Consider the following 21,710-nt stretch of genomic DNA (forward strand, 5'->3'; position numbering starts at 1 on the left):
GATGTGCAGAATCCAATTCAGACACGCGTAATCGTTTACAACCCCTTGTAATCGATTACAATGCAGTTTTTTGCACCAGACATGGCAGAACTTCAGCTGTGGTCCCACTTATGTTTTTATTGGTGCCTCATTATGTTCAACAGGTGATTAAAAATTGAAATTACAACACAATAGTAAACAGTTACAACACACAATTTAGCACCATCATCTTCACTAATTCAGTCAAATTCATCATATCACTAACATTATCACTTCCAAAAAATGGATTCTTCAAAATTTAAAATGTACACCAAATCAAAATATAAACCACTTCAATAACATAAATACATGCAACCAAACATTCATCTATATATCGCACTATATATTGCAAGATATAGGTTTAATTACAACATCAAGTTTTTGTCCTATTCAAACTACCATACAATAATCACTAATTTTTCTTTCTAGGTCCTACAATTCCTGTGTATGGTGTCCTCAAGGCTTGGCTCTTATAATGCATTCTTCTTCCCATCCTCACATAGGTCTTCAATTGTGGTTCGGTGTTGCACATTACATCTGGTGTGTTCTGCGACATTCCACCATGTTCGGTCTGAGAAATAATGACGAACCATTGCTCATCCGTCAAGTACTCGTTCAAAGTGCAAACATACATCGTTGAAAAATAATGACGAACCGTCAACTGCTCAACCAAAAACAAAACAAATGTAAACACAAATGGAAATAACAAAAAAACCCAAAAACTAAGAACCAAGAACCGAATACCCTAACCAAAAACCAAATACCCTAACCACAACATCAACGAAAACCGACAACAAGAACACAAACGCAAGAACCCAAGAACCCAAACCCAAAACCATATCAGACCCAACAACGCATTTACCTTGCTTCAACGAAGCTTTTGTTCATGACTTCCCATCTCCACCAATCACCGAGAACGGAGAACCACTAACCAACCGTCAAACAGAGGAAGCAGGGGGAGAACGACGCAGGGGACAACAAAATGTGAGAGAGAACGAAATCTGAGACAAAAACAGGCAAAGGATATATTTGGAAAGAAAAATTTTTCAAACTCTTTTCGTTTTGGTGCCCAGATTTTTGGAAAATAAAATAAAATAATCCAACCAATGGCAGCTTGACACGTGTATGTGTCAAAAGTGTGTCAAAAAAGTTGTGTTAAAATAACAGGATCCATTTTTTATATCCCATCTTCATCTGTTAGAAAGCTCCAACACAAATGTAGAATAATTTTTCGTCTTTGCGATGTGTGTCTCCATTGTGACCATATAACATAATTGAATTAATTTATGTTGACATTAAAAATACCTCCATATTGAATCAATAGAATTGGTTTCTCCATCATTTATTCCGCTATGATCTACAAAAATTCATAGAAAAAAAAATCTAAACTCTATTACCAAATTGCAAAATAAGATTGATTTTATGATTTTTATTCATATAATTTTGTACACATATATTCTATCTTTATAACATTTTATTCTTATCAGAGCTAAATTAAAACAAGTTCTAATTATATAATATTTGGTATCACTACACAAATATCTAATTTATCTAATAAAATATCTTAATTTCAACAAAATTTTACATACTAAAATAAAAGTGGGATAGTGCCTTCATTTTTATAAAATGAAATGTTCTAATGAAAATATATTCATGATCATGGTATGATATTTTTACCATGATGTTTTTTTTTTCCGAAAATTAAATGTATTCATGAAATTAAAATATTTGATTTCTTCATATATAACTTAAGATGTAGGTTGTAATCTTTACAATTTGGTTTTCTCCACGGAAAAATTTATAAATGACATTTATAAATTGAAGTTAATGAGTTAATAACAAATAATAAGTAAATCAAAATAGAATAAATTTTAATAAATTAAATTTTCTATTCGATTAAAGTGGATACAATTTCTCCGTTTCTTTTGAATTGGTTTGTCACTATTTTAACTTAAGAGATATACCTGACTATTCCCTTGGTCTCCTCCTCATGCTATCCAACTCTCTCCTGAGAGTTTGACGACAAACCTACTTCACTCGATCATTCCTCTTATACCCTTTTTCTAGAATGTCTCATGCCTCTTTTGAAGATTTTGAACTTATAATCTTCTCAAAGTCAGATTCATCCACAACTTAATACAAGATATACAAAGTTACCTTATCCTTACACATGTTTCTTTCAATGCTTTTAATTGGACATTCGACCAATTTTTGGTGTTGATTGGTTCCAGGAAACCATCATCACATTCCAATTTTTGTGGAAACCAAGAAAAACCTTTATCTTTAGATTCTAATTATCATAGTTATCCGCTTTTGTCAACTTAGTCAAAGACATATTGTTTGTAAGGTTGGTCATCTAATTCAAACTTTATAATGATTTGACTCTATAAAACAATGAATCACTTAAGCTCGTTTGCTTTGATGTTAATTTGTTAATAACAAATCATTCTAGATAAACACTCTTTAGTATTATGATTTGTTGTATCAAACATTAAGTAATGCATGTATTATTTATAAGCCCTTTCCTTCAACCACATACATTTAATCCATCTATTATCAAAATACGATTAATACACCAACTATAACAAAATACTATCGATGAACTAGTCTTAAACGCATTTAACTATTATCAAAATACAATTTAATAAACTCCATAATAATAACTAAAAATCAATCTTATATTTTGCATTTTCCAAACTACCCTATTTTAAGTTTACCTAAAGATTATGCACCTGAGATTATTTTCAAAACTCACAATATTACACGAAAAAGAAAACACTAACTTTTACTATCTTAAACCGAGCCACGTTTTCTTTACTTGGCTTACATATATTTGTCTTTGTCATAACAGTGACCTAGCTAGTTTACCATTAATTCAGTAGATGTAGGTTCTCAAGTAATCAGAATACAAAAAATAAAGATGCAAGAGAAAGGGATAAACAAACATATATATATCTCTATCAATATCAATACCAATTAATGTGGATTTGCATTGGGTTTGGTACGAAACTTTAAGCGGTCAATGAATTAGGTGAAATGAAAGCTGGCACACAGAATAATACCATTCACATGTATCATTTATCAACGTGATAGATCTTTCAGCAAAATTATCCTAATAAGATATAAATGGAATATATGCAAATTGATCAAAATCATAGGTACTAAGTTTATTAATAAATTAAAGTGGTAGCTGCTATGTCAAATAATGATGTTCCTTACAAAAATGGAAATAGAGTTAACCTAACATGAAAAATGGAATGAAAGAAGAAGAAGAAGAAGAAGAAAATGAATGGGGAGATGAAGTTTGAGGAGGAGCAGAGTAGATACATAAAACCCTCCATAGCCACACCACCACACCTTCAAACCTTCAAACTCTCTTTACTTGACCAGCTTTTCCCAAACATCCATGGAAACATCACCTTCTTTTACCCTCACACCACCCACACACTTCCGCACTTCTCCACCAAATCCCAACTCCTTCAAACCTCACTCTCCCACACCTTGATCCGCTTCTATCCTCTCGCCGGAAACCTCCATGATGCCACCACCCTCCACTGCAACGACGCTGGTGCCCTCTTCATCCAATCCCAGACCAATGTCTCTCTCTCCGACATCCTCAAAGCTCCCAGCTTCAACACCCTCCAATGTCTCCTCCCATCCCCCGATAACCAAGTCTCAACAAACGCGCCCATGCTCCTCGTACGCTTCACTTCCTTTAGCTGCGGCGGCACCGCCGTAACCATTTCTCTCTCCCACAAAATCGCCGACATGGCAGCCGTCATCGCACTCCTCAAAACTTGGACCGCTGCCTGCGCCGGAGAAACCCCTACGAGGGACCCCGAACTCGCCGCCGGCGCCGCGCTCTTTCCTCCGAGAGAGCTTCCCGCCGTGACGGCATCCGTAAACACCGCGTCGTCGGAGAATTTCACGTCGAGGAGATTCGTTTTCGAAGCGTCCAAGGTGAAAGCGCTAAAGAAGAGAATAGGAGAAGGTTGCGCGTTTGAACCTTCGAGGGTGGAGGTGGTGCTGGCGCTCATATGGAAATGCGCTCTCTCGGCTTCTCCCCCGGAAACGGCGTCGTTTAAGCATTCGGTTTTGTTCCAAGCGGTGAACCTCCGTCCCCGGGTGGAGCCAGCGGTGGCGGACGGAGCCTTGGGGAACTTTGTATGGCCATTCGCGGTGACGGTGGAGGAGGAGGAGCACTTGGAGTTGCAGGTGATGGTGAAGAGGATGAGGGAGAGTATGAAGGAGTTTGTGGAAAGTAAGGCAAAGAGGTTGAAAGAGGATGGTGGTTTTGAAGTATTTATGCAGAGTCTGAAGGAGAGAGGTGAAATTTTGAAGCAGAAGAGCGTTGTTTATAAGTGTTCGAGTTGGTGCAAGTTTCCAGTGGCTGAGGTTGATTTTGGTTGGGGCGAAGCTGTATGGGCTTGCAGTGTGAATAAGATTGCTAGTAACACCATTGCTTTGATGGATACAAGGGACGGTGGTGTTGAAGCTTTCGTCACCCTCGATCACAGACACATGCTTCTCTTTCAACAACATCACCTTCTTCTACACTATGCTTTGCTTAATCCCTCTGTTATGCTCTGAACTTCTCCATCCATACGTAGTATTATCTATTTCTCCATGGTTTTTGTACCAGAATGGCAAATTTGACTCCCATACTACGAAAATAGGCAAATTTGCCATAAAATACGAAAATGAAGAAGTCGTAGGGGTGAAAACGACTTCTAAAGAAGAAGTCGTGTCCCGTGCATGACTTCACACTGACCAGTGTGAAGTCATGCATCTTAAAAACGACTTCTAGAAGCTGTAATCGATTACTGAGAGACTGTAATCAATTACAACGTTATGAAGTCGTGTCCTTTGCACGACTTCAACTATCTAGGCAAAAATGTTCTTGGTAATCGATTACATCCCTGTTATAATCGATTACATCCCTGTTATAATCAATTACCAACAGGTTGAATGTAGTAAAAGTTCCTGATAATCGCTTACCAGTGTGTGTAATGGACAAAAAGTCCCTGATAATCGATTACAAGTTAGTGGTAATCAATTACAAGCTAGTGATAATCGATTACCAGAGTGTTGGAATCTTGAAAGACATTTTATTTGTGTTGTAGAGTATCATTAGAGGTTATATATAAGTTATATATGTGTAATTTATTAATTTTTGTAAGGACTTGGTTAGTTATGACATTGTGATGTATTGTTATGTTTAGGAAGAGTAATTTTTTAAAATGAAATTCGTGTTTTTCCACTGGTAATCGATTACAACCTTCATGTAATCGATTACACATGCACCTAAGTGTCTATCTTGCTCTTTCTCACAACACCGCACTCATAAAAACCAATTTTGTGGACACCCTTATACCTTTAAACCACTACTAAGTTCAGCCACAACTCCTTCGTCATCAAAATCAAACAACCAAGTGATGGTCCTTCAAATAATTTCTCCAAATGAGGTCCAACCCCTCAATTGGGAGCTGTGTTTTCAGGGCATGGGAGCAGCGATGAACTTTTGGTACAAATTCGTGTTTTTCCACTGGTAATCGATTACAACCTTCATGTAATCGATTACACATGCACCTAAGTGCCTATCTTGCTCTTTCTCATAACACCACTTGGAAGCACTCATAAAAACCCAATTTTGTGGACACCCTTATACCTTTAAACCACTACTAAGTTCAGCCACAACTCCTTCGTCATCAAAATCAAACAACCAAGTGATGGTCCTTCAAATAATTTCTCCAAATGAGGTCCAACCCCTCAATTGGGAGCTGTGTTTTCAGGGCATGGGAGCAGCGATGAACTTTCGGTACAAATTCGTGTTTTTCCACTGGTAATCGATTACAACCTTCATGTAATCNATTACACAAGCACCTAAGTGCCTATCTTGCTCTTTCTCACAACACCACTTGGAAGCACTCATAAAAACCCAATTTTGTGGACACCCTTATACCTTCCAACCACTACTAAGTTCACCCTTATACCTTATGAGAGGAAGAGGCAGTGACTTTTCTGGATTTTTGGATTAAATTAGGGTTTTCTATATTTTCAATTTTAGGGCTTTATGATGAGAGGGTATTACCTCTAAGATGAAGAAACTCTATGACCAACAACGCTAAAGCCAGGGGAGTGACGCTGAGATGGACTGATGGCGAGAAGGAGTGATGGCGAGATGCGACTTCGTTGACGGAGCAAGAAGTTTCGAATGGAGAATGGAAGTGGTGAGAGACTTTCGTGGAGAGAGATATTTTCCTTGGCGGGAATAGAATTCATTTTCAGAAACCCCTTTCCACAAATGTCCTGCTCACGTTTTTTCTTTTTAAAATATTCAATTGAAACAGCGAATGAAAACACGCCAACTGTGGTTGTAAAAAATGTTGTCAAATTCAGGTTGTTGAAGAAACATTTTCCAATAACTAAATCTATACAAAAAGAGAGTTTTTTTGGTGTACTACTATTCTTCAATTTTATCTTTAATAAGATTTTTTTATATCATTATATAAAAGAAATTCACATTTGCATATACACATCTTATTTTCCAATATTACCTTTAATAAATATATTTTTTAAAATTAAAATAACTATCTTACCAATTCTTTTTAAGTGATTGTATTTTAAAATTTAATTATTATTATTTTTTTTTACTTTTTAAATATTACTTTAACTTTTTTTTTCTAATATTTTAAGTGACCGTTTTTCTAACTTGATACTCTTTAAAACTAAGATAACTATTTATAATAAAAAGGTTTAATGCCTATTTTGGTCCCTCCTTTGGGAGGGTTTGTTCAAAGTGGTCCCTCCTTTTTTTCAAAAGTTCACTTTAGTCCTACTTTTCGCAAAAACGGTTTAAGTTGGTCCTTTTTTATAACGGCGTTAAATTCACTAATGGCAGAGCTGCCAGGTGTGTAATGTTTGATGATGTGGCATTGTAATTTGTTTTAAAAAAATATATAATGATGATGTGTAAATGAATATAATTAAGGTTGGGAATTAATTCTGACTATCCCTAATTACTCTCTCAACACACATTTGGGGTAATTAATTATGACTATCCCTAATTAATCTCAAATTGGGAATTTCCATTCTCAAAAATCAAATGCAGAAACCTTTCTTCTTCCTTGTGCCGCCACCCTCATGGCCACTAACGTCAGCCGCCGTAGAAACCATCACAAAAATCCAATCTAAAAATGAAAATCTCAACCCCTCCAATTGCAACACCAGAAAAATCAAGAATAAAAATCCTAAAAGAAGAATTTCCAATTTCAAAAACCCTAAAATCAAACCCCTAAGTTCCCAATTTTTGACCCAAATTTACGATTTCAATTGGGATTTGAAATCTTCCCTATGCGGAGGCGCTGCTCGCAGATTGGAGAATGTCGCGTTTAGGGTTTCGCTCTCACAATGAGGATGCGAGGAAGGAGATGGTTTCACGTTTCTGGGTTTTGTTTGGTTTCTGGTTTTCTGCGTTTCAGGTTGAGACGCGAGGAGTTTCGCGTGATGAAGATGGTAATTCTGCAGATGCCATGGAGGAGGTTTTGTTGTGTTCGGTGGCTTGAACAAGCAAAAGCAATGGCGGCACGGTGATGATGCGATGGTGGACTGGGTGGCATTCTGCGTCATGGCGGAGTTTGTCTGAGTTTTAGGTGATAAACGAGAACGATGGTAGTGGTGTTGTGTTTGGGAGATTGAGAGAGTGGTGGTGGAGGCGTGTTAATCCGTTGGGAGGACGACTCTGCAGTGGAGATTTGCGTTTCTGGCAAGGAAGATGGAGGCCGAGGGAGATGGTTATTTTGGCGAGAGACTTTCGGAGGCGGCAGCGCGCCGGGAGGCAAACCTCTCTGGTGGTCCCTCCTTTTTTTAATCCAACCCTAATTATATTCATTTACATGTCATCATTATATATTTTTTTTAAAACAAATTACAATGTCACATCATCAAACATTACACACCTGGCAGCTCTGCCGTTAGTGAACTTAACGCCGTTACCAAAAAGGACCAATTTAAACAGTTTTTGCGAAAGGTAGAACTAAAGTGAACTTTTGAAAAAAAGGAGGGACCACTTTGAACAAACCCTCCCAAAGGAGGGACCAAAATAGGTATTAAACCTAATAAAAAATACTTATAAAATTAGAAAAATGTTTTTTATTATAAAAGTTATTTATTTTTATTTATAATTATAATTTTATTACTTTTTACTATCATACAAAAAAATAAAAATTGAACAGAAATAATAAATAAAAAACAAATGAGGGTTAGTTGAAGATGTGTTAGCGTGTTCTGTCTTGGCACCGAAATCAGAAGATGTGGCGCACCTTCGACAGCACCACCCTGAGAGCCTTGCGCCATAGTTCCTTCCTCTTCTCTTCTTCTTCTTCTTCTTCTTCATTTTCTTCTTCTTTACTCACCAGCATTTGTTGCTCCTCTTCGTTCACCACTCTCGCCACAATCATCACCCATCCTCACTCTCACTCTTTTACCCCAACATCCCGCGTTTCCTTCACCGACTCGCGCCACTTTGCCGTCCCCGCTCCGCGATGCATTTCGTCGCACCCCACCCTCGACTGGAACGACGCCGTTTCCTGCTCCGAGGTCGACGCGGAAAGCCGTGATGACGGAACCGTCGACCAAGATACCAAGCCTTGTATTCCCGTCAGAGCCTTCTTCTTCTCTACTAGGTATTTACCGTTCCCCTCTCTTCATCTTCTTTTACTCCAATCATTTCCCAAATTCTTAGTATGAATCGTTACTAATTCACTTATATTTTATTTTTCGTGTAATTTGAAGTTGAGAAACAATGTTAATGTTAAGGAAGAGCGTGGAGGACTGGTTAATTGGTCTGGGTTCTTCATAGTTGCAATCTTGGTTACCATTATTATTCTTATTGTTATCACTAGAAAAAAGAAATGCTAGTCCTTTTAGACTCAAATATAACAAAAAAAGAGGTGATGATTGGTGGACTTTTATATACATAAATTTCAATTCCCTAAACTGTATTTTATTTATTGTATGAAAACAAGAATAGTAAAGGAACTTTAATGCTATTTTTATCAATGTGATAGTTAGTTGTTAATTTTGCTTATGATTATTTAGTCTTGAGCTAGTATGGAGTTTTATCTGTTATTCAATTGCAAACCTAAGATGGACTTTACTCTAGCTACCTTAAAGTCATATCAACATTGATGTGTAATTGTATGGCAATATAAGAGTGTTTTTTGCATTACCTATGCATAGTCAAATTTCGGGGACCAAAAACATAGTCAAGTAAAAAAAAATAGTTGGCTGCATCAGTATGTTCCTGCAGTGGCTTCAGAATGTCTGCAATTGTTTTAGAGTCTTGATTAGTTCTTTAGGTTAATTCAATGGGTTATCATTGAAGACTATAATATTGTGCCCCACCCTTCTCATTCACAAATGTAGTTCTGAATTTTGTAATATGCAGTAACTACAAGTGACTTCATTCTTGAATAATTTTGGCATTTATTTCTTAAATGTGAAAATTATGCCTTCACTGCCCCAGGACAATGGTCATTGTTAATTCTCACGAACTATGCTTGAAGAGTTTTAGTTGTAGTTAAATAACTACTCTGGATATCAAGGTTGTCTGCCTCTCAAGAAGTATGATCTTGTGTGTGTTCTTCTAATTTTGTTGTTATTAGAAAGCTATCATTTATTTTTGAGATAAATGGGTAACTAAGAATGTCTTCTCCAGTTATTTGTTAAATTCATGAACTGTTACAGAGAAATATTGCAGATTTTTCAAGTAGGATAACTTAATGTTGCTGCCTGCTTGACAGCTTGTTGTTGTTTCATACTATATATGTATATCAATATTGATTTATTTTGTCTCTTTCATTTCTTTGAATTTAGTGTTGATTTAAAAAGCTTGGTGGAACAGAACAAACCAAACTTTGTGCCGCCATCATCACGGATGACTAATTATATTGTTCTTAAGTTTGGTGATATATGTCATTTGAAGGTATGTGGCTCTTGTGTTTTTGTTGTGTCCATTTTGTATTAATTGTTTACCCATGTTCTGCCTTATTTTCCTTGTTTATAATTTATCATTATTGGAGGTATGGTATCTAGTATCTAGGTAATACATATCCTGTATGTTAGGAATGATAAGTGTTTGAGGATATAATTCCAGAAAAGTTTACAAGTTTTAAGAACATGATTCAAAGTAGTTAATGCACACAAGTGCTTTTCAATTTACTTTGATTTTACTTGGTGGAAAGATAAATGGTGAAATTGTGACCTCAGCTACTATTGACTGACTATTGTTTATTTTTTCTTGTCTTTAATGTTTATACCCTTTCATATAAAAAACATCATGTGACTAGACTCATGCCAGTTGAGTATTATTCAAATCCCTCTACAACGAGGTTCAGGATAGAATTTGAAGTTGGAGAAGCCATCTTTGTTCTAACATATTCAAATACTAACAATACATGTTTACGTTGTATTAAGTCAAATTGATTCCACTTCTTTGTATCCCTTTTCCAATTATAGATCACTGTTCTTATGTTACAAAGCATTCATGCTCGGGAGGATCAAGTGTATTGTGTTCCTTCTAAAGTGTTTTATTAACATTTGAAGTCATAAGATCAATGATAGTAACTGCAAACTACCTTTTTAGGGTTCGGGTTCTTTCTTGAGTGGAAGCAATGGCTGTTACATGGTGGTTTTTCAGTATGGTTCCATTGTATTGTTTAATGTTGCTGAGCACGAGGTAGATGACTATTTGAAAATTGTTAAGAAGCATGCATCTGGTCTGCTTCCAGAAATGAGAAAGGATGGTGAGTTCTGATATCCATTTTGTATTTACTTTTAAAATTTAAAATATAATGCATAGATTTTGATCTGTGTTATGAATTGTGAAATATGGAAAATGGCAGAGAGTCAAAAAGCTACCACGTGAAATACCAGAAATGTTGCAGATAGCAAAGCAGTTGAAATACAACACACACATGTATCAGATGAGAACCGTGTCATTTTGTGAATTGAAAACTGTAAATATAGGCCATTAGATCATATTTAAATGGTCAATATTGAAAGAAAATGCACATATCTTATTTTAAGTGGTCATGTAACCATTAAATAACTTTTAAGGTTGATCATCCATGTATGTTTATATATATATATATATATATATATATGGTAACGAAAATATGACTTTTATTACAAGGGAGCATGGTAGTTGAATCAAGATACAAATGATGTATCTGAGAGGTTATTTTTTGAATTGTGAATGGTAATATTGGTAAATTTGTATTTAACACAATCGCATGCCTAAGCTTAGTCCCTTTTTTCTTGAAACTTGTTGGAAAAGCATGTAGACTGTGCCCATATTTTGCTGTATTAGCTTGGAATTTGTGATCCATGAACTGGTGGATTCAAGCAGTATTTTTTTGTACACATGAGAAAATCAACTATTATCATAGCGTGTATATTACTGGGTCTTTGAAATTATTATTCATTCAGACACACTATTGCCTTGGTTTGTTTATTACATCTTTCTTTTATTTATGTTTCTATAGTCTTGCTGAATGCTTTTTATAAAATTTAACTTTTATTCCGTTTTGCCTTTTGAGATTTTAGAGTATGAAGTTAGAGAAAAACCATCTTTAAGCACATGGATGCAAGGTGGGCTAGATTACATAATGTTACAATACTTGAACATTGATGGAATTCGAACTATTGGTAGTGTTCTAGGTCAAAGTATTGCTCTTGATTACTATGGTCGGCAGGTATGTTCTTCATCTTGTCAGGATTTTCTGATACCTTATACTGGTGATATTCCACTGAAGGTCTACTTAACAGCTCCCTTCTGCTTTTATTCTAGGTTGATGGAATGGTTGCAGAATTTACTGACATAAACCGCGAGATGGAAGCAACTGGAAAATTTAAAATGCAAAGGAAGAAACTTTTCCAGTTGGTGGGCAAGGCAAATTCAAATCTTGCTGATGTCATTCTAAAGCTTGGACTATTTGAGAGGTAATAATCCTACATGGTAACAAATTTTGCAGGTCAATTTTAGTTTCCAAAGTTGAAAAGTAAAATTTTACTTGTGTTATTAGTTGCTATTTATTTTGGAAGACTCATTTAGTTTCAATATCAAAATCTTAAATGGAAATCTAATGAATGAAACAGTTGAATCTAAAGAGGGTAGGTGTATGAAACCTTAAACCCACAAAGGGAAGGCTGTTTTCAAGATTTGAATATTATTTCTATGTCACAAGACAACAACCTTGTCATTGTACAAGGTTTTCCCTCTCGGATGTATGTTGAATAGAGAAAAAAGTTAATGGGTAAATTAAATATTACTGCATGATACATTGCACAAATATGATGTGTACCAGCTACAATATGCAGTACAACAGTAAGATTATTCTAAAAATATATAAAATGATATTTCAACAAAAAATCATATTTAAAATATACTTCTTGATTATTATTATTATTAAAGACTCCCAAAAATTGGTATTGAGTCTAATTCAACCTTGCAAAACTAATTTGTAATGTGAGTATAGAAGAGGCTGTGAGCTGGTGTGACAGCTGGATTGGAAAGGCCCAAATCATTGTGAGAATACAATGTTGCTCTCCCCATCTCGGAATTTTGAGCCATGTCGATCCTTCCCTCCTGTCTTGAGAAGCAGGGTTTCAACGGCCCATTTGTTGGCTAAAAAGTATGACCTGAACCAAAAGCAAAGGCCAAACACTCGTGTCATGTGTCCCATTTTTTCCACCGGGGTTCCCCATTTAGAAATCAGAAGCAAAGGACACTCACACGAGACACACACACCCCTCTTCTGATGTTGATGCTATAGCTGTCACTGCTGTCAAAAAACCATCACTGCTGTCGCTGTTAGCCATTGAAGCACTCATGAAGCTCCTGTAGCTGCTAGATTCACTGTTATCAGCATCGCCACACTCATGGCCATCATCGCTGGTGCTGACTTAATAGTCATTGGCCCTTACCCTATGTTCTGGTCACTCTTTGTTCTGCTCTCAATTTTGCTTCTTTTACTGTTTTGCTCACTCTGTCTTTCCTTCAAATTCTATGCTAAACAAAAAACCTATTTTTAGTTTGTATTAGGTCTTACTACTTAAAACTTATTTTTTATTATTTTTTATCATCTATATTACTTTTAATGCATACGCAAGTTTGAGTATAGTTTTTTTTATGCTTGTAACTCTTATTAGTCAAGTTATGATTCTTGAGCTACGATTTCTTATTTCCCTTTTTGATCCTCATACGATCCTGAGAACGACAACATTGGATATGACTTCAATATGCTATCTTTTCAAATTAGATCTTTAACGTCTCTCTCAAGTTGGAACATATGTAACATGAGTCAATATTGGGGAAAATGATCAGAGATAGCTACTGAAGAGCAAAAGTGGGTAGATGACAAGGTGGCTATTAGGAAGAAAACTAGCTTAGAGAGTGGGACTGCTGCTAGGAAGCAAAAATGATTAGAGGCCACTATCATTGTCACTGCAAAAATGGTCATCACACAACAAGGCAATGTTAGTGGTGGTGATCTCAGGCTGTAAAAAGCTCATTGGATAAAAAAAGATATGAACTCACCAAAAAAAGTTGGTGGTGAACAGTAACACCAACTGGAAAAAGCTCAGTCAAAAAAGAAACTCGTTAGGAAAACGTTTGCAGTAAAGAATATTTGCCAGAAAATGTCAGTGGTAAACCATACTAGTCGGAAAAATGATGGTGGTAAATAGTACTTGTTAGAAAAATGTTGGTGGTGGTAAATACAACCCATTAATATTTATGTCCGTCCTCCCCATTTCTCCTCTCTATTCTTATGTACAACTGACCTTCCTCATTACTGGACTGGGCTTTTTGGGCCCCAACCCCTTTCTTTCGTGCCTCTTCTTACATTACATAAACTCTCTTAATAGGAGGTCTGTTACTAACGATACTCCCTCCCAAAAGTTTCACCTTGTTTTCAAGGTGAAAGTGTGGGAATGTTTTATTAGAGTATCAAACGATTCCCTATTAGCTTCAAAGTCAGGTAGATTTTTCCATTTTATTGGAACCTCAGCTCCTTCTGCAGACTTGTTACAAACTGCTATGACTTCTATAGGTTCAACTTGCAGTTCCAGATCTTCTGATAGCATTAAAGGCATAGGTTGGGTGTGATATTAGGGCCAATAGCCTTCTTTAGGAGCGATACATGAAAATCTGGGCGAATTCTACTTTCTTTAGGTAATTGTAGTTTATAAGCAATCTGTCTCACCTTCTTGATAATCTGATAAGGGCCACAAAGTTGCGGACTGAGCTTCTCATTCCTAAGGGGGATTTACCAGAAAAGTTGAGTGGAGTGTAGTACAGTGCAGTTGACTAGACTCAACTCTTAGGTGGTTGAAATCGCATATTGACTATATGTAGAACCTTAGTGCTTATAAGGCTTGCACAATCCTTTACAACTTGATTTTATAGAGTTGAGTTACACTCATAAACCTGAATTCTAGGAATTTTTTTTTAAATTCGGTAAAAATGGAAGTCATCTCATTCATATAGGTTAGAACTATCTCAACTTTTAATATTATTGTAAAGGAATACCAGACACCGTATTATTGTTAGCTAACTAAGAACAGAGAAATCAAGGCATTTTTTTGTTTGGATACATATGAAAACGAAAATGGAAAAGTAAATGGATGTATATTCTTGTTTGGTAAAGTTTCAACCTTTAGTCACTGTCCTCACAACCTGGTTTTCCATGCTCGGACCAAACATACGAAGCTTGATTTGTGTTTTGCTCGGTTGTTCGGGAAGTTTTCTGCAAGCTCCTATGCATGGTTCATATTTCTGCCAATGACAAATGTGATGATGTCTTAACCAAGGCCCTCTGTCCTGCTTGATTTTCTGCTTTTTGACCAAAGCCCAAAGTAGTGGACACGTGTGACCCTCACTCTTCAATTGCTTTGGGGCAAATATTGGAGTATAGTTTTACTTGATTTAATTTAACTTCTCTTGTACAGTAGTAGGTTTTTATTTTTCCACTTGACAGCTGTCACCTGTAAATAACTTGTGAATTTGATATTAGAGATTCCATCCTATGACCTATATAAACCTTTTGTAATTGGGTTTGAGTTCGTTTCTTCATAATTATGAAACTCTCTATTCTCTCTTTAAAACTCGACATTTGACCACAGTAATAAATAACTTAGAATTTGGATATAATCCTTACAAAACCAACTTACAAAGTGAGAACTTCCCAAGCTTATAAGTGCTACAAAGAAATCTCTAGTCAATTTGAGATTTCAAGCTAAAAGCTGTCATCTCAATGGCTGCATTATACTGCACTTGGTCTTTGGTCAGCCCTCTAATAAGTAATTTTTTTTAAGGAATAACAATTAATTCTAGTAGTGTCGAAATTAAAGTGGGCCAGAGGTGACCACAATTCTAATAGTGCAAATTCAAGAATCCCCTAAAAGTTCTTGTATATCCCCACATCATAACTTGTCCTTGTCATCTTGCAGCTATGGCTGTCTTTTATTGGAGGAGATATTGTGTCTTCCAATAATTTTCTATTGCTTATAAAAAGCAAAATCAAAGTTGCAGCAAGTTTATTGTTAAAGGAGCTGAAGTGAATTGTTATGATAAAAGATTAAGTACAAGCCTTAACTTGTGTGAACGAGTTAGTGAGTTTCCTTGTGGAGACACCAGGTTGCTAATGGGAAACATGCTAATATCATACAGAATACTTTTCCTGATTATCACGTTGAAGTAAGGTAACCCTTCTTTTTCTGTGTGGGGGGAGGTTATTGTTAATCTTCCTATTAAGAAATTATATTCTAAGAAGGAAAAAGAGAGCTTGTAAGTATTCTGTAATAACAAAATAAAGAGAAGGTTATTAGCATTAATTGGGAACAAAGTCTGTCTCTGAGTGTTATCTTATGGAAATTAAAGAGGCAAGATCCATGACTATTGAGAGGGAAGGATTCCCAGAGTCCTGCTTGTTACTGCATCATGCTTTTTGCTTCACCACAGTAGCAATTCTTCTCTTTCACATTCGTGGCTTGTTTGCTTCTGAGGATGGAATATAAAGGAGGGAAGAAAAGAGACTAAAGGCATGAAAAAGAGAAAAATGAAAAGTAGATAAATGAGGTGAGGAGGGTGCACTTAGCATTTTGCACTACAGTGGAAAGAAAGGCACATGAAGTTAGATAATTGATTGTGTTACGTGCCGCCTCAAAGACCCTTTATCTGTATTTTTTCAGCAATTGTCAACTCTGAACACAAACATCAGCTTACAAAGGAAATCTCTTCCTTGCACACATGGTATTTCCTATCACAACAACTAAAACTACTTATTTCAACATCCCACAAGATAAGATTTCCCGTACAATTAGAAAGTCTATCATAGCACACATGGCATTTCGTATCATAGACTTTCTTAGAAAGTCTGCCCGTACAATTTAACTACCTTTACTTTTAAATTCCTTTCTATAATACACTTTTCAAACCTTCTCATTACTTCCCTTCCTAATATTATGTCATAAATATTTTACTAATATTAAATTTATATAATTGATTATGTTGTACATTTTTATGTTTTTTATTATAATAATAAATAATTAAAAAATAATATTAAAATAACAAATAAAAGAAAATGAAATTATGAATTATAAACTACTATTTTTCACTTTTTCATTTCCACTTTTTATCACTTAATCTAAAAACCTCACTTTCCACCCTTGTTCCCCTTTCCTTTTCCATCCACTCACATTCGATCATCCCATCCAAACAAAGCTTTAATGAGATTTTCCTTGCAATAAAGATTTACCCTTTCCAGTTCTTTTAAGCAATTGCTATCACATTCATCTTCTATTATAGACATAGAAGGTCCAGTGCAACATCAACTACTTTCATAGACAGGTGGAATCAGTTCATCTTTTAAATCCTATCCACAACTAAAGGAAGCATACATCAAAGGAGCTATGGTAGAGAACTCTAGGTTGAAGGCTTCTTGTGACCTTGGCTTGTAAATCTAAGAGCACCATTGTCACTCTCTCCTTTGCCTCTGGGGTTATACATTACAAAATCAAACAGATTATCTGTATTCAACTAAAAACATAAAAATCTGGTCCAGTGGAATATCAAATTGAACTGCAAGAGAAGCAGAAGGTGGAGTTCAGTTATAGAGTAGAGTGTTGATAGAGAATTGAGGAGAGAGATTCAGAGAGAAGTTGGTTACCTCTTGCATAAAAACCCCTCATGTTGCGAAGCGCTCCAATTTATTGCTTTTCCTTGTGACTCATTTGCTACTTCTCAACTTGGTGATTTTGTGTAACTAACTTGAAGCAAGGGTATTGCTATGTTTTTCATGCTCCCCATTCTTAGATATATTCTCTTTATTCTATCTTTATCTTTAGTTTGTTTGTTATTATTCTTTATTTGTATATTGGGCTTAGCCCATATTTCTTCTATTTTAAATAGACTATCCTATGTGTATATTCAATAAGGGAGATTAATTTCATACATAGTTTTCACTATATTCAACATGGTATCTAGAGTCAGGTTCTTTTGAGAAAAAAAATTTCTGTCACCTGTGCCACTACACCTGTTGTTGTACTGTCTATTGCCGCCACCACTGTTGAAGTTCTAGTTTCAACCATCAACCTCACGGTTTTGATCGTCTCAGCTAGGCGACCATCGTGCCTTCAACGACGCTTTCATCGGAGCTCCTATGCGCTCTCAATACCTTTTGAAGTTGTGGATCTACTCCGTTTTCTACCCTGTGTGGTGGCACGCCCCGTCTCCTCTCTGGCAGTGATTCAGATAGTTGAGGTTGCTCCTTTTCCTCTTTCAGTTCTCCATGGTGTGTTTTTCACTATCGTCCACTTCCGTTGCCTCTGTCCATCATTGTTCTCTAGGGGGGAGTCTGTTTTTGGGTGTTTTGATGACTAAAGGAGATCATTCTTTTGAAGAGCTAGATCTTCCACCTTCACTGTCTATCATCGGCACAACATTTTTGAGGGGGAATCTGTTTCTATGTTGTCCATCTAGTCCCTGCAGTATATCTTTGTCAGCCACTGCAGGCCACCATTTCTTACTGATGATAATCTAGTCCCTATAGTTTTTCGTTGTTTGCCACTAATGGTCATTGTCCACTACTGATGGTAATCTTCTTTGTTAGAGTTATCATAGTTGAAGTTTCGCGGTAGTCCGCCATTGTCCAATACTATTCTCCATAGTTGTTATTAGTTATTCGTCGACCTTTGTTTGCACTCTTTCTCAACTGGATGTCAATAATGCATTTCTCAATGTTGGAAGTCCTACATCGACTAGAGGTAAGGTCAATTTGTAATATATCAGTGGGTGCAAACCTCACCTTACAAGTCGGTTTTGTGGGGTTGAGTTAGGCTTAAAGTCCACTTCTTAACATGATATCATAGCTATAGTTAGAGCCTATCCTAGCGATATTTGTTGTTTGTTGGGCATGTTGTTCCACCCGCTATCGGGCCGTTATCGGACCACCCATTAATGTCTAGTTTCACGCTCGAGATGATGTCTATACCTTGGCGTGAGGGGGGTGCGTTGGAAGTCCTACATCGACTAGAGATAAGGCTAATTTATAATATATAAGTGGGTGCAAACCTCATCTTACAAGCTAGTTTTGTGGGGTTGAGTTAGGCTTAAAGTTGACTTCTTGACACTCAACAATGCTTTGCAAGAAGAGATTTATATGAAGCATCTTACCAAATTTGTTGCTCAGGTGGAGTCTTCTGGGTTGGTATTTCGTCTTCTTTGTCGTCTTCGCAAATCATTAACAATTTAGTGTCACTTGAGTACATAAACAAATATTTTCACTAAGTCTTTATTGATTGTATTAGTAACAAGTTTGGTACATACGATTTGTTTGTATGCACCAACTTGAGAGGGAGTGTTAGATATGTTATCTTTTTTTTTATCTTTAGTTAGTTTGGTATTATTCCTTGTTTATATTTTGCATTTAGCCCATATTTCTTCTATTATAAATAGAGTATCTTATGTGTATATTCAACATAAAAAAGATTAATTTCATACATAATTTTCACTGTATTCGACACCCATCATATGCCATGCCGCTCCTCTCATTTGTGAAGGTGACACAAAAGAAGCCTCTTAATAGAAACTTGGACCACATAAAGCTTATTTCCCAATGTGTCATGTTTCTCACTGATTTTAAGAAAAGAAATTTATTTCCGCGTAGTCCTGCTTTCAGCTATTTGTGGTGTATACTATGGTGTATTTGGTGAATGTTGGGTTTGTCGTTGGAAATGTTTTATGCATCACGAATGAGTTCAGTTCAACTGTTTAAATTTTGTATTTGGTAGATTACTCTGGGCTTTAAATAGCGCTATAATGCCATAGCCGCTCCTTCCTGCTACAAGGGTTGCCATAGTGGGGCAGTTTAGTGTAGCAGCACCAGAGTGGTGCTATGTTGATTCCGAAAACGTCCTCTAAACAGGGAAATAATGGGTTTTATCGGGGGCCTACTTTTGGTATTTTAATTTTCAAAAGGAAATTAAAGTTGTGGTTGTAATAGTATTAGGGGAACTCCTTTTATTTTTTATTGTGAATGTGATTAGTCGAGTAGTTTTTCTAAATAGCTGTTATCCGGCTTTAGTGTTTTTTGGGCTGGGATTTGAAACATTGATTTATATTATTATATTACTGTTGGAATGCAGAACTACTGACGATTCTGTTCACAGCATAGCTTATTTATAAATCGTATCCATTGATGCATTCTTTTTTAATTTTCATATATTATTCCAAATATAAATTGCAGAAGTAAATTAAAAAGCTTGTTACCCAAGGTAAACAGAAATGGCCGTGTGTATGATATTGTACCTGAAGATGGTAAAATTTCAAATCTTACGAACTTTCTATTTATCTTATTATGAAATATAAATGCCTTTTGCAGATCAGACATTGCTTGGAAAGATGCCAAATATGCTCAGATATGGGAATATCTCAGAGATGAATTTGAATTAACTCAGAGATTTGCAAGTCTTGATTTCAAGTTGAAATTTGTGGAGGTGTAACTTCTGGACTACAATTTGTTGTTCGATTCCCTTTTTATTTATATGTTTTGCATTTTAACTGTATCCCCTTTTAATTTTGCAGCATAACATACGTTTTCTGCAAGAAATTCTTCAAAATAGGAAATCCGATTTCCTGGAGTGGCTCATAATTGCACTGATTGGTGCTGAAATTCTTTTGTCTCTCTATGACATTGTTCAACGGTCTGGCATGAAATTTTAGCATCACTTATTTTGTGGTTAGCATGCCTTTGAGGGCTGTAGGATACTAGTTGTTGGTTTTACTTATGCTATATAAAACATTCTGTCTCTTGTAAATAACAATTTGAAACTCTGTAGTCAATTGTATAACTTCACGTGTGGAATAATATCACTCACTCATAAATCTGCCCCTATTTCTGTTGTAATATAATTTTTTCTGTTGCAATCAATCAATTCTGACCTATTCATCCCAATAATATCAATTTGTGACCTTTAGTTCAAAACAGTAAAGTAAGGCGCATATTTATAAAATATAATATTTACAAAATATTATATTAATAGTCATAGTTTTGTTCAAAATAATAATGGTCTGATATGCACACGAATTTGAAGACAGTTTCTTCCTACATCTTTATAAATTAATTTTTCAATTTCTCTTTTTAATATTATACAATTTGAAAGTTATTTTTTAACTTTGGATCTTGCAAATCCGAAAACTAAAGATGAGTGAGATTTATCTTTTAGTAAATGGGTGTTTCAGTTTGCATTTTCAAACTTTAAGAAAATATCAATTTCGTTCCTTATTAAAAATGAATTTAATTTGAAGAAAATTAAAAAAAAAAATCTGGTCAAAGATTCATGGTGTTTTACTATATACCTTCAACTTTTTGAAAAATTCAACTTTTAATCTTAATAAATACTTTTCTTTTTCTTATTCTTATTAAAGTCACTCCAAACATTTTTAACACGGTATCCTTTTAACAGATTTTAAAATATGTGGATTTGGAAATCTCATTCATAATTCTTTTAAATTTTATTTCGATTTAAAATTTAATAATAAACTAATTTATTATAAAATTTTAATATTATTTGATATATATTTTTTATCTTAATAATTATTAAAATATAATTTATATTATTATAATAGTTATATTAAAAGGAATAAAAACAATTAAAATAAAAGTAGTAATAATGAAAAAAATAGTAAAAAATAATAATATAAAATCTGATTTAATATATTTAAATATATTAAAACATTAAATTAAGTTAAATAATTATTAAATTTAAAAAAAAAAAAAATTTAAAAAAATTTGATTAATCGAATATTCAAATTTGTTAACATATGTTCACGGATTTCCAGATAAACAATTTTTTTTAAATATTTTTAATTTAAAATTTCATAATCATTTAATTTGATTAAAATTATAATATTATTTAATATTCTATAATATTTTAATAATAATTAAAATATAATTCATATTATAATAATATTTATATAAAAAAATAAATTTAAAATAATGCAACTAAAAATAGTAATGATAAAAAAGAAATGATATTAATATAAAATTTGATTTAATATATTTCAATTATATTAAGTTAAATAATTATTAAATTTTAAATAAAAACTAAATTTTGAAAAACTTTCGATA

General features: G+C 34.8%; 2 protein-coding genes across 2 annotated transcripts; both read left to right on the forward strand.

The window, feature by feature from the left end:
- The first annotated feature begins 3,147 nt into the window (after positions 1-3,147).
- On the forward strand, positions 3,148-5,215 carry LOC106771322 (BAHD acyltransferase BIA1). Its single transcript, XM_014657283.2, has one exon. It carries the CDS (start codon positions 3,304-3,306, stop codon positions 4,606-4,608), a length of 1,305 nt encoding a protein of 434 aa, XP_014512769.1. The 5' UTR covers positions 3,148-3,303; the 3' UTR covers positions 4,609-5,215.
- Positions 5,216-8,288: 3,073 nt separating this feature from the next.
- On the forward strand, positions 8,289-20,510 carry LOC106772741. Its single transcript, XM_014659317.2, has 7 exons — positions 8,289-8,702; positions 9,895-10,003; positions 10,664-10,823; positions 11,626-11,774; positions 11,870-12,021; positions 19,962-20,076; positions 20,165-20,510. Exons 1-7 carry the CDS (start codon positions 8,329-8,331, stop codon positions 20,300-20,302), a joined length of 1,197 nt encoding a protein of 398 aa, XP_014514803.1. The 5' UTR covers positions 8,289-8,328; the 3' UTR covers positions 20,303-20,510.
- The last annotated feature ends 1,200 nt before the right edge of the window (positions 20,511-21,710 follow it).

The sequence above is a fragment of the Vigna radiata genome, chromosome 8 (genome assembly GCF_000741045.1).
Source record: "Vigna radiata var. radiata cultivar VC1973A chromosome 8, Vradiata_ver6, whole genome shotgun sequence".
Lineage (NCBI taxonomy): Eukaryota > Viridiplantae > Streptophyta > Magnoliopsida > Fabales > Fabaceae > Vigna > Vigna radiata.